Here is a 13929-nt window from a genome sequence, read left to right on the forward strand (position 1 = left end):
TTTCCAACTTTTCACTCCACAGATACTTTGGGTCAAGTTATCACAAGGTCTTGAAATATTTAACTTTCTTTAAACATGATTTTTTCTGGACTTCTCGTGGTAAAGCAGGAGCTGATGTGTGCTCACACTCTGTGATCTCTGGCTGAGATCTGCATCCGGTTTGTTTTGTCGTTAAAATCCTTGATCAAACGAGCACACCCACTCTGTCACAAGACAGGAGGGCGGAGTTAACCAGTCAGGAGTCCGCAGCAGGTGAACGACAACCAGGAAGAGACGGGGCCAATGAGGTTTGGTGGCCTTCAGAATAAAAGCTTAAGGTCTGTTCGAGAGAAATCTTCCCTGTAATATCTTATATTATGCTAAGTTATATCTTGGCTTGAATTAAAATCCCCCTATTTCATTGTCTTATGAAGGATTTTAGAGGTGGGAGTGTCTAAAGGAAACAAAAAGGAAAGACTAGAGAAAATAAGTTTATGCATTTGTTCCTCTATCATCATTGGAGAGCCCCTCAATATTTATTAGACACTCATTGACAGTGTAAATACTGGTAACAAAATATGATGACCTGTATCTCAATATAAAGCCCCCGGGTAAAGTTAAGTATCAAATCAGGATACATCAATAATGTTATTATAAGGAATACATAATTATATGGATTACTAAAGGAGAAAGAAAATAGAAATAAATTAAGCTTATGGGTAAACGTATAAATGTAAACACATTTAAGGTAAGGGTTTGAAGTTTTAAAACAAGTGTTTTTCAAAGCAGGATTTTGAACGAATTCACTGCGTATTATTTTGAAAATGACGTCCGGGTGATGTAAGTGTGTGTGACTTGATTGTGATGTCACCGGGGGATCGTTGCTAACCAGGCATAGTTCAAGTGATACAACAGGTGACAAACAAATGTAAAGACAAGAGGAGTTAACAATAATAATCATCATAATAATGCACAGACATGGCTTTGCTGGAGCTGTACACCGAGGTAAGAGAAAAGATCCCTGTCATTATTACTGTAGAGACCTTGTGTCCACACTCCCTGAGACATATGGAAACTTTTCCAGTGCTCAGACAAGTTGTATGAATGTAGAGGAAGTTGTGTTGAAGGAAGTATCCAACTTAAATGTTTAATTTAATTCATATTTTTACATGTGAATCTCTCTAAATTTATGACAGAGAAGGAAACAAATCATTAAACTTCAGAGAATAAGATCCTGGTAGTTAACCTAGTTAACGTCTGACATAGCCGAAGAGGTTTCTTGTTGAATATTGTTTTAATAATTGATTATTTGGTTTGTCTTGTCTCCCCCCCTCAGTTCAACAGAGTGTGGATTCCAGATTTAGAACATGTGTGGAAATCAGCAGAGATAGTGAGAGATTTTCATTCTGGAGATAAAGTCCTCGAGTTGCTCCTTGAAGATGGAACAGTGAGTACAGAATCCCATCCCATGCAGCACTGTGTTCACGATGTAACAAACACTGTCCTGACTCTTTTACGCGACCCGTGTGTCCCCGTGACAGAAGCACCACCACCCTCTGGACCCGTCCACTCCAAGCCTCCCTCCTCTCAGGAACCCAGACATCTTGGTGGGGGAGAATGACCTCACCGCTCTCAGTTACCTCCACGAACCCGCCGTTCTGCACAACCTCAGAGTGCGGTTTGTGGAGTCCAGAATCATCTACACCTACTGCGGTACTGTGTCAGGAAGCCTTTGACTGTATATCCAAGCACTGAGGTATTTGTGCTTTTGGCCTGACCTGTGTTGTTTCCTCATTTTTCAGGTATTATACTGGTGGCCGTAAATCCCTACAAACAGCTCCCTATCTACGGAGACGCAATCATTCATGCCTACTCAGGCCAGAACATGGGAGACATGGACCCTCATATATTTGCTGTGGCAGAGGAGGCCTACAAACAGATGGCCAGGTAAATAAATAGAAACCAATGAGTCACATGAAGTAGAATACACACTGCACCTATAAGTTTTTATTAAGTTTCATTCAGGAAAATGTACCAAGTCGGCATTCAGCCTTCAAGATACTACAAACATAACAAAAACATGTGCATCAGTGGAAAAAGAACAGATACATCTTCTGTCATCAAGTTGGAGCACAATTCTTGTCTCCTGAGATGTTACTCGTGTGAAACATAACTTTTTTTTATTGACTGTGCCTTAAACCCATCAAGCACAAAGCGTGTTACTGTGAAAGACTCTGTGTGTAAACAGGAACCGAAGTCATTCATCAGATATAGAAAACAAATCAAGACCTTCTGCAGACATTTTACAGAAAAGCCTGAGGCTAACGTTATGATATAATGGACAGTAATCTCTCAGATCACACAGTCAACACTTTCTTTTTCATTTTATTATTATTTAACTGTCTACTTATAACAGCGTTTTACACCTCTTTGTTCCTCAGAAACCACAAGAACCAGTCTATTATCGTCAGCGGTGAGTCCGGAGCTGGTAAAACTGTGTCTGCTCGTTACGCTATGAGATATTTTGCCATTGTCAGCAAATCTGGCAGCAACACTCGAGTTGAAGACAAAGTCCTGGCGTCTAATCCAGTAACAGAGGTAAGGTTTCACTGCACCAGGAGCCACAAGGCAACAAACGATGTTTCAGCACTGTGCCAACTAGGCTTCCATGTTTATGATCTCATGAAGATAAAAGAATATCTTTTATGATAGTTGGTAAATAGATCTAAATGTCTTGGTTCTGCCTCAGGCAATAGGAAATGCAAAAACCACCAGGAATGACAACAGCAGCCGATTTGGGAAATACACCGAGATCAGCTTTGACAGGAGGTACCGCATCATTGGAGCTAACATGAGGACCTACCTCCTGGAGAAATCCAGAGTGGTTTTTCAGGTAGAGTACGAGACGAGGATGTTGTTGAGCGTTATTTTGCTCATATTAAATCCATACTAATGTTTTTCTCCTTTTTTTTAATTCAGGCCGACAACGAGCGGAACTATCACATATTTTACCAGATGTGCTCCTGTGCTCAGCTGCCAGAGTTCAAGAGCCTGAGACTGAGTGAGTGTTTACACTGCATGTGTCAGATGGAGCTTTAACTGTTTTATTGCTGTGATGTTTATTCTGACTCACTTAAGCCTCACATTCAGACATGCATTTATTGTGTGATTATTTTATCATTTAATTTGCTTGATAAGGGTGGCAGGGTGGTACAGTGGTTAGTACTTGCAACTCATAGCGAGAGGGTGTGAATCCTATTTTTTTTCTGGCCAAAGACATGAGGGTTTGGGTCAGGTTAGTTGGAGACTCGTATATGTGAATGTGAGCGTGAATTGTCCCTGTACGCTGGACCTGTGACACCTGGACAGGTCGCCTCTCATCCCTCCTTGACCCTCAAAGTATAAGCCGTGTAAATAATGGCTCTGCTAAATGAAATATTCCTTTTGCCCGCAGTGAGTGCAGATAACTTCCGGTACACGTCCATTGGCGGTGACATCACTATTGAAGGTGTAGATGACAAGAAAGACATGGAGGAGACTCGACGGACCTTCTCCCTGCTGGGTAAAAAGAGTTCCCAGCTGTCAGACTGTAAATCGCTTTTTATCTGGCGTTTATTTGAGCTTAACCTTCCTCTCTCGGCTTCTCCAGGTTTGAAGGAAGACTTTCAGTCAGACGTGTTCAAAGTGTTGGCAGCCATTCTGCATTTGGGGAACGTGGAGATCAAGGACTCGGGAAAGGACAAATCGTCAGTTAGCGTGAGTCATGACTCTCCGGGGCCTCAAATCACTTTTTAATTCTTCTTTGAATAGAACTTCAAACATTAACCAGGTTGAATAAAGAACTGCATTGTTGTGTGTTCCAGCTCAGTGACCCACACCTGGCAGTCTGCTGTGAGTTACTGGCTGTGAGTGTGGAGGGGTTGGTGCGCTGGCTGTGCCATCGGAGGATCGTTCTGGTGGCGGAGACGGTGGTGAAGCCGGTGACCAAGGAGCGGGCGGGGAATGCCAGAGACGCCCTCGCCAAGCACATCTACGCACTCCTTTTTGACTGTATAATTAACAAAATAAATACAGCACTGCGGGTCCCTGGAAAACAACACGCTTTCATAGGTGTTCTGGACATTTATGGGTAAAGAGGACGCAGCACATTCTTCTTCTTCTTCATATATTCAACTCTTGAATGCTTTTGTTTCATGACATGAACTTAACATCTTTTGTCCGCAGCTTTGAAACCTTTGACATCAACAGCTTCGAACAGTTTTGCATCAACTATGCAAACGAAAAGCTTCAGCAGCAGTTTAACTTGGTAAGCAACCATCAACCAGAAATCATTGCAGAAACAGGGCGCACGCATCTGTTGATCATTCTGCTGCTTCTCTCACCTTCAGCACGTGTTCAAGCTGGAGCAGGAGGAGTACATGAAAGAGGACATCCCATGGACGCTGATTGACTTCTATGACAACCAGCCCGTCATTGACCTGATCGAAGCAAAGATGGGGATCCTTGACTTGCTTGATGAAGAATGCTTGGTCAGAGCACGATTTTCGACTTACATGGTTACAGTTTTCAGTTTCCACTTGATTGCCTTTTATTAACCTCCTGCCGCACATGTCTCCCTCCACAGTTTCCTCAGGGCACTGACCAAACCTGGCTGATGAAGTTGTACAACTACATGGACACCAATCCCCTGTTTGAGAAGCCCAGGTTATCCAACGAGGCTTTTGTGATACAGCACTTTGCAGACAAGGTAGAATCTGAGGAACTTTAAAGACACATTACCTAATGATGGAGCATAACAATTACGTTAATGTTATTACGATGTAATGCTTTTTGATTCCTTGGAGATGTCGTTTTAAAACTTTACAGGTGGAGTATCAGTGCAGAGGTTTTCTTGAAAAGAACAGAGACACTCTCTATGAAGAACTGGTGGATATAATGAGAGCCAGTAAGGTAAATCAAGAGTCCTATTTTATATATAATATTTATGTATATATATTATAACCCAGGTTCCAAGTGGCATTGTTTTTCTCACTCTAACACATTTCCTTTGTTTGCGTCTGTTATCAGTTGCCTTTTCTGGCCCTTTTTTTCCACGAGGAGGAGCAAAGCACTGCGAACAGTAAAGTCAAAGTCAGGCCCGCCAGGCCCGGAGTGAAACCAGCCAATAAACAGCTGAGAGCCTCTGTGGGAGATAAGGTGAACATGTTTACTCTGTCTTTGCTCACTGGAGATTGTTGCAGCTCCAATCCTGTATTTGCGTGTGTGTACAGGACACAATTGTCTTTTTCACTTGTTCCTTCTCATTGATTTAATGGTCAAATGTAGTTTTCCAGCTCCCTGTCCTTACTGATGGAGACACTGAACGCTACCACCCCACACTACGTGCGCTGCATCAAGCCAAACGATGAAAAACTCCCATTTGAGTGAGTACTAACAAAACTACAGTTGACACGATCTTCTCTGTTTGACTGAATCATCTGCACATGTTTGTACTTTTGGTTTAAGTTAGCGTTTACTTGTTGTTTTTTTGAGATACGACTCCAGGAGGGTCGTGCAGCAGCTGCGAGCCTGTGGCGTCCTTGAAACTATCCGCGTCAGTGCACAGAGCTATCCGTCCAGGTGAGTTTCTGCTCCATGATGCCATATTAGCCAAATGACAATATTCACATGTTGTTATGTCTGTGTTGTAATGCGTAACACGCTCTTGTACTTGCAGGTGGACATATATTGAGTTTTACAGCCGATACAGTATCCTAATGTCACACCAGGAGGCGGGCCTCAGTGACAAGAAACAGACCTGCAAAGATGTGCTGCAGAGGTTGATTCAGGTTGACTCCCTCTTTAAATTCTCCCTTTAAATATATTGTCATGCATTACTGCTCTCTATATGTTTGTGTATCACTTTGACGTCACGGCTTGATCTCCAGGACCCCAACCAGTACAAGTTCGGTCGCACAAAGATCTTCTTCCGAGCCGGTCAGGTGGCTTATCTGGAGAAGCTGCGTCTGGACCGACTTCGAGGAGCCAGCGTTACCATCCAGAAACACGTCCGCGGGTGGAGCCAGAGGAGGAAGTTCCTGCGTATGAGAGAGGCGGCCATCATCCTCCAACAGTACATCCGTGGAAAGAGGACGATCCGGTTAGAGCCTTTCTGGTTGATTGCTCTGCATTATCCACTGTATCAACAAGTGTTTTCACATTCGGACCCACTCCCACTTCTCTTTTCTCCAGTAAAATGGTGAGTGCTGAAACTCTGAAGCGGGGATGGGCGTCAATGGTGATCCAGAGACACTGGAGAGGATACCGCACGCGACAGATCTACCAGTTAGTCCGTCTGGCCTCTGTCACCATCCAGGCCTTCACACGAGGCTGGATGGCCCGGAAACGGTACAAGAAGGTCAGTGGGTTATCAGTAATGAATCATTTGGGTCATTTTTAGTGATGGAAATCCAGACTGTCATCACATGAGATTTATGCCCTGCCATCTCCTCCTTACCTGTCAGATGATAGAAGAGAACAAAGCCCTGGTTATCCAGAAGTACGCCAGAGCATGGCTGGCTCGACGGCGATTCCAAACCATGCGCAGGCTGGTGCTGAATGTTCAGCTTTCATTCAGAGTGCAGAAGCTCAGAAAGAAGATTGAAGAGCAGGTAAAGAGGATTCCAGTTATTTTATCTGTGTTTTTATTTATTTATTTAGAAGACATTACTCTCTGTGAATTCCTGTGCCCTGACAGAATAAAGAGGGCCGTGGGTTGATGGAGAGACTGACCAGCTTGGCCAGTACTCACTCTCAGACTGTGGACAGACTTCAGCGTGTGGAGGCGCAGCTGGAAAAATCCACCAGCCAGAAGGCGTCTGTGGAGGCAAGAGAGAAGAAAGGGAAAGAAGATGCTACTCAGGTCAGGAGGAGGTTCTGTTTTCAGCCCTGTCCCTTTTGTTTGTTTGTTAGCAAAATGACACAAAAACAACTGAACAGTCTTTCATGAAACTTGGTGGAAGGATGTGATGTCAGTCAGGGAAAAACAAGTTCCGGACGATAAAAATCTGGAACATTTAGGGAACTATTATCTATGAGTGTGTGAAATTTGGTGCAGCTTGATTGAATTTAAGGCGACTGTTGGGCCTTGGTGGAGGTATGAGCACTATGTTTGTATCTTTTCAGTTTTTTGTTTGCTGATGAAACCGACTTTATAATACTGCATTTTTTTTTACTCTGGTTCTAGACAATTGCACAGCTTCGACAGGAGATAAATGTACTAACCCTTGAAAAAAAGAAATTGGACAAAATGTTTGAAGCTTCCACCAAAGAGGCCAAAGGTAACAGTAATGAGGTGACGCAACTCTATTCTTGCAATACCTCAAACCATATTTCTGACCTGTTTTACTCTCCTGCAGAGAACTTTGATGTGATAAAGAGAAGTCTTCTTGACGAGAAAGAAACTGAAGCAAGGCTCAGAAAGTAAGAAACCAAAATTTTGTTATACGAAAAATAAATCTTTGCTTGATCAATTATTCGGAATATTAATGGGAGAGATTCTTGACAGGATTGCAGAGAACAGCACCGAGATCCAGAGACAGGACCATGAGAAGGAGGTGGAAGATCTGAAAGAGGAGATCAAGAGACTGAAGGAGGAGAGAGTCACTCTGCACAGAAAGTTGGAGGAGGAAGGCCAGGTGAACTCCGACCTGCAGGAACAGGTCCTCCAGCTCACCAAGCACGTCAAGGCCATTCCTGAGCTGCGCAGAGATCTGAACAACATGCAGAACCAGAGAAATAACATGGACCGGAGGATGAAGCAGCACTCGGAAGAAGCAAGAGGTACAGACTTCACCATACGTAGTGAAGCTTATTACCTTTTGTCTGTGTGCAGGATTCTTTAACACGGCGAGATAGAGCGTTAGCCTTGGCGGATGCACACGCACTCTGAGCCCCCTTCAAGTGTTTTCATTGCTGTTTCCATTGTTGTCTGTTTGGATTTTTTGGACTGTCTGTTATGAAGATTACACAAAAACTACTGAATCAGTTTTATTGATTCAGTAGACTGATGAGATGGAAGGATGGGACGGGAGCCAAGGAAGAACCCATTCACTTTTGAAGCAGATCCAATTAAGGGAGCGGATCTGGGAATTTATTATCTTCGCGAGATAGTTTTCATAGTTTTGGGAATTTCTCATGAGATAAGATTTTGTATAAATAAAACAGGCGTTTTTAGGAGGACTGATATCTATGAGTGTGTGTAATTTGGTGCAGCTTGATTGAATTTAAGGGGACTGATGGGCCTTGGCGAAGGTATGAGCACTACTGACTGACATTCTATTCCATAAAAATGTGATTCGACACAAATGAAAATCGTATTTTGCTTATAATACCTGAATATTTCTGTGCAGCCAAAATGAACGAGATCACAAGACAACTTCTTGGCGGCGTTGTTGAAGAGGAGGTTCTTTTGGGGTAACTTCTTTAAATATTTTCCTATTCTCTCCCTTGTATTTATTCTTCATCTGAAATGTAATCTCCCACATTGTTTGTGTGAAGGCTGACTCCAAATGACTCGGAGAAGATTTATGAGGTTGAAGATTTGCTGGCAGCTTTTGAAGGACTGCAGAAAGCTACCAGGTATACATTTTTGCTATCAACATTTGAGTATCAGCTGTATTAAAGTCCCCCTCTAGAGAAAACAATTTTTTTAAATATGTCCCCTTGTGCCTTTTATATTATAAAAGACATATCTTTAGCAAAATGGGTCAACACCATTTGGCTGAGTGTTTCCTCCTTAAGGGCCTTGTCCCACATATGCAAATGCGAAGTGAATCTCGCAAGTCACATTTCATTAAAGTTTAACTCCACGAAAAGCCATGTTGTGAGTTGCTTCGCCACAGGAAGCAAATGTTTTATTTACCGCTCACTCGCATGGATTGGAAGTCAATGGAAGAACAAAGAATTGTTGCTTAAACATTTGCGTATATGTGACCAGGCCCTCACTGAAAACAAGTAGTTTTTGGGTGGGACTATTACCTGGAAAAGGTTCCTCAGCTGCAGGTGAGCTGTGAGGGTGGGGCGACAGGGAGCAGGGACGTGCCCTTATCAGCATATTGGTAGATCAAGAAATGAGGAAGGAAGTTGTAAAAGTACATTTAAGCCATTTTACGGCCTTGAGGGGAAATTTTTCAGAACAAACCTTTTGAATATGTAATTTTGAGGAAGAAAGAAGAGTTGCAGTGGGTGTAATAAGCTGCCGGAGTGGGACTTTAAGTGTTGGATCTGTTTGACAAACCTGGGTACAACTTGACCCTGTTCGACGTGGTTCCACCTTTGATGGCAGAATACTGGAAACCCACCAGAGAGAGCAGAAGGAGGGCTATGAGACCCAGCTTGAGGGCCTGCAGTTGAAAGCGGACCACCTTCAAAATGAGAACAGCAAGCTGCAAAACCTGTTCCAGGAGAAAAGTAACGTCCATGAGAACATTCGCCAAGAAGTGTCCAGACTCAGCAGCGAGAACTCGGTGCGTAATAGGATGGCTTTCTGATTCCGTATCACATTTCTGAAGAGAGATGAGGTGCAATAGGTGCAGTGATTGTGCTTCTTCTTATTTGATGTGATCCACAGGTTCTACCAGAGCTGAAACTGCAGGTGTCAGAGCTGCAGAGACAAAAACAGGAACTGGAGCTCCATGCAAAGGAGCTGAACAGAGAGTTGGCAGGTAGAGCTGAGTATTTCTTCTTTTCAAGGATATCACGTAGTTTCAGTATTTTACCTGTTCTTATGTTGTTGTTTTTTCCATGTCACCTGAAAGAAAAAACTGAGGAGATCACCAACACTCTTCAAACAAAAATTAAAGAAGAGAGCTCGCAACGCAGGTAATATATTCAGGGTGGAGTATGTTTCCTGATTGAAGATGGGACGGACATTTCTGAGTTTGGCTGATTCTTTGCTGTTTTGTAGACACTTTGAGGAGAAAGCTGAGGCGCTGGAGGAGGTGAAGAGGCAGCTTCAAGGTCGAGTGGAGGATCTGGAAGAGGCGAACGATCACTTGAGGAGACAGCAGCTGATGGAGAGTGAGGCCAAGAGTAAACTGAGCGAGGAGACTTCACGGTTAACTGCTGAGAACATGGTATGCGTAGATAAAAGTGTGTGGGTGCTTCATTTGTCTCCAAGAAAGTAAATAACAAACTTTACTTTTCTTCCAGGACTTTGAGGAGCAGCTCGACCAGAGAGGCCGATTAATAAAGAAACTCCAGAATCAAATCAACAGCTTTGAGTCATCACAGAAAGGTAGCGTTACGGCTTGAAGCTGTGAATTATCACTAAAAAACAACAGAACTCCTCGTTAATCATTTCATTGATTCTCACACAGTCAAGCAAACTTCTGCGCCGGCAATGCCTAAAGATTACCTCGGCATGTTGGAGTACAAGAGGGAGGACGAACCCAGGCTCATCCAGAACATCATCCTGGGTATTCTTCCTCTCGACTGTTTCTTTAAGATGGTCATGTTCTCCCTGTGCTTGCAGCTGGATCCTCTTTTGAATTTAAGCAGGTTTTAACTAAATGAAAAATAATTCATCATGTCACAATCTGTCCATAGACCTGAAGCCCAAGGGTGTGGTGGTCAACATGATCCCGGGTCTGCCAGCGTACATCGTCTTCATGTGCGTCCGCTTCGCTGACTACCTGAACGACGAAGCCAAACTCAAGTCTCTTATGCATGCAACTATCTGTGCTGTCAAAAAGGTCATCATGGTGAGGCTGATTAGACGTTTATAGGCCTTTATCTGCGCTGTAGATCAGTGAAACGATTATTACTCATGTTCATATCTAAGGTGATATAATAATTTGGCAGCAGTTTAGTTGGCTCTTGTATTTTGACTTTGAGATGTTGTTGATCTAAGGAAGGGAGGAAAGTACAAATTTAAAAATTGAATAAATAAAACTGGAATAGCACACACCTCCGCCAAGGCCCAACCGTCTCCTTATGAAACCACATTTAAATTCACTAGATCTGGATCTTTATTTGGATCTACACCAAATTCAACACAGTCATAAATATCAGTCCTCTAGATGTGTCTGTTTTTTAAAATAAATCAAGATCCAGGAATTATTCTGTGAGAAATCAATGAAAATGTTGAAAAACACCCTATGTCACAATGTTATGGAATGTGAAAAAAAAGAAAAAAAATCCTGAATCCGCCCCCTGATGCGGATCCACATCCAAATTTAATGGTTTTTTTTACATGGTAATTTGTCCAGGTAGTTTGTACAAACAGGAAAGAAAACACAATAAAATGCTACATCTCCAAAGACTTATATTGCTAATGAAAATACTTGAAAACAAAAACCCGGCTGCTGTTTTTATGTTGCAGGATTACCCTAAAGACTTTGAGTTGGTCTCCTTCTGGCTCTCTAACACGTATCAGCTGCTCAACTGTCTGAAGCAGTACAGCGGGGAGGAGGTATGTATGGGTCTGCTCTGTTGAACCTGGTTACGCTGTTGTGCTTCGTGTCTGCCGTACACAGTTGCAGGCATATCTTAACCTTCTTTTATTTCTCTGAAGGAATTCATGAAACAAAATACCGCCCACCAGAAGAAGAACTGTTTGCAGAATTTTGATTTGTCAGAGCACAGACAGATTCTCAGCGACCTGGCCATCCACATCTACCATCAGTTTATCACGGTCATGGAAAAGAGCATCACTCCTGAGATTGGTATTCCTCACAGTTTATCATTGTCATTTTTGACAGTGGTCCCCCTGGATTAGTGCCCTTAACTGTGCTTCTTGTCCCACAGTGCCTGGTATGTTGGAGCACGAGAGTTTACAGGGGATTTCTAGCATGAAGCCGACAGGCTTCAGAAAACGTTCCAACAGCATCTACGAGGAGTCGGAGACCTACAGCATCTCCTCCATCATTCAGCAGCTCAGCGTCTTCCACTCCACCATGAACCAGCATGGCATGGAGCAGGGCCTCATCAAACAGGCCATCAAACAACTCTTCTACCTTGTGGGGGCCACCACACTCAACAACATCATGCTCCGCAAAGACATGTGCTCCTGCAGGAAGGGAATGCAAATCAGGTCTGTGTTCTATTTTTTTGGGGTATTGGAATAAAAGTCAAAAAGAAGTTCAGGAAAATTAAAATTGGTATTAAAGTGCGTCCTGAATGTGTCGGCTGTGACCACTTGTGATCGGATCTCACTTCCCCGCTCTACATGCAAATACACATGTTCATCATTTGTGTTAGCAAAATACAGAATGACGTTGTTTTTGCCCGGTCTGAATTTACAGATGTGTTCGATGACTGTGTGTGTGTGTTGGTATGAGTGGTAGATAAAGAGACAGATCTGTGCACAGCTCTGCTACAAAAGATTTTACTTCATACAAATCATTATGTGGTGATCAGTGTTGATATTGTGCCAGTGGTCACAAACCAATTAACATATAGTCACTGAGAAGTGCATGAATACGTTTGATTTTATATGAAACGGCAGCGGGTCAGAGGATGTCAGCTGAGTAGGCGGTCCTTCATACGGACCCATTTGTGTTCACACAGTGAAAATAATTTGCACATGTGTCCCCGACCTCTGACCACCTGTAAATGGATCTCACAGGACAGAGTTTACAACCAGGTCTGAACAGGGTGGTGGTGTCTGTGTTTGTTCAGGTGTAACATCAGTTACCTGGAGGAGTGGCTGAAGGAGAAGGGACTTCAGAGCTCTAATGCTATAGACACTCTGAGGCCGTTGTCTCAGGCCGCCTGGCTGCTGCAAGTCAACAAGTCCACGGACGATGACGCCAAGGAGATCACTGAAAAATGCACTGAACTCAACCCTGTTCAGGTATTTTAATTCACTCACACACTGTATCATATGTATTTCAATATTGAAACCTCCAGCATCCATAGAATAAAACTCAATTTGTGTTTGTAGATTGTCAAGATTTTGAATTCATACACACCTATAGATGATTTTGAGAAAAGAGTGCCGTCATCATTTGTCCGCAAGGTTCAGGTGAGCTCTGCTGTTCATTTTTCATATTTTAATGCAGTGAGCTTTTCTTTCACTTCATTGAACATGTCCTGTTTTTGTTTGCAGGCATTGGTGCATGATCGTGACGGCTCCACACAGATGATGCTGGACACGGATTATCGTTTCCAGGTCACGTTTCCTTTCTGCCCGTCTCAGCAGGCTCTGGAGCTCCTGCAGGTCCCCAACAGTCTCCATCTGGGCTTTCTGACCCGGATCTGACCCAGTCGACCTCGGACCTTTCCCCCCATATGACTGATTCATAATCTACTGGCCTGTGGCTGCATGTTAATTTATATATAAACACTTTTAATAAACAATTCACACTCCATATTTAATTTGTCAGGCCGTAGGTTGGATTTAAGAAACAAAGACTGAGGTCATGTGTCACTGGTGCGTGTCCTTTCCTTCTTTCTGACTTTTTCATTTTTTCGTCTATTCTTGGAGGGTCACAGGGGGAGCTGGAGCAAATCCCAGTTGACATAGGCTATAATGTGGGGTAAACCCTGGACAGGTTGCCAGCGTAGGGTCAACATACAGAGACAAACAACCATTAATGGTCACTTTTACACCTACGGTCAATTTAGAGTCTCCAATAACTTAAACCCCATCTACATGTCTTTGGAGTGTGAAGCTGGAGAAGACCTGGAGAAAACCCGCACAGATTCAGGGAGAATATGCAATATGCAGATACTATTGTCAATTTATAGAAAAAATATTTGTGTCACTTTTATTAGAACTGCAGGAAATAGTAGGGGATAGTATGAAATATAGAGAAAGTGTATGGTAATGATTAATAGACTGTGTTTGTACAGGACATTTGAAGACATCAGTTTAGACTCTATTGTCAAGAATTTATTAGATTTTCAAAGTAAATAATGGGCAGTTTAATCAATAGTGGAAATTATTGTTGGGGCTGCAAATTTTAT

General features: G+C 42.9%; 1 protein-coding gene across 1 annotated transcript; it reads left to right on the plus strand.

Annotated features, from left to right (window-relative positions):
* Positions 1-844: 844 nt before the first annotated feature.
* Positions 845-13333, plus strand: myo5c (myosin VC). The gene is made up of 40 exons (XM_035156578.2): positions 845-984; positions 1316-1426; positions 1521-1692; positions 1782-1926; positions 2421-2577; positions 2729-2872; positions 2959-3040; positions 3434-3541; positions 3629-3735; positions 3843-4108; positions 4204-4285; positions 4368-4508; positions 4604-4726; positions 4846-4929; positions 5047-5175; positions 5305-5402; positions 5512-5598; positions 5696-5807; positions 5907-6118; positions 6211-6376; positions 6483-6629; positions 6716-6880; positions 7205-7298; positions 7377-7440; positions 7526-7800; positions 8370-8433; positions 8518-8598; positions 9305-9485; positions 9590-9683; positions 9777-9840; positions 9926-10094; positions 10171-10255; positions 10338-10436; positions 10567-10721; positions 11342-11431; positions 11534-11684; positions 11767-12052; positions 12640-12814; positions 12905-12985; positions 13070-13333. The coding sequence occupies exons 1-40, from the start codon at positions 958-960 to the stop codon at positions 13220-13222; spliced, it is 5226 nt and encodes a 1741-aa protein (XP_035012469.2). The 5' UTR covers positions 845-957; the 3' UTR covers positions 13223-13333.
* Positions 13334-13929: the final 596 nt, after the last annotated feature.

Source organism: Hippoglossus stenolepis, chromosome 5, assembly GCF_022539355.2.
Source record: "Hippoglossus stenolepis isolate QCI-W04-F060 chromosome 5, HSTE1.2, whole genome shotgun sequence".
Classification (NCBI taxonomy): domain Eukaryota; kingdom Metazoa; phylum Chordata; class Actinopteri; order Pleuronectiformes; family Pleuronectidae; genus Hippoglossus; species Hippoglossus stenolepis.

Bases quoted from the DNA above. Each gene is read 5' to 3' on its own strand.
- myo5c (XM_035156578.2), top strand. From the start codon at position 958: ATGGCTTTGCTGGAGCTGTACACCGAG. The intron at 1,693-1,781 runs GTACTGTGTCAG...CTCATTTTTCAG, and splicing joins AATCATCTACACCTACTGCG to GTATTATACTGGTGGCCGTA. The intron at 10,095-10,170 runs GTATGCGTAGAT...CTTTTCTTCCAG, and splicing joins GGTTAACTGCTGAGAACATG to GACTTTGAGGAGCAGCTCGA.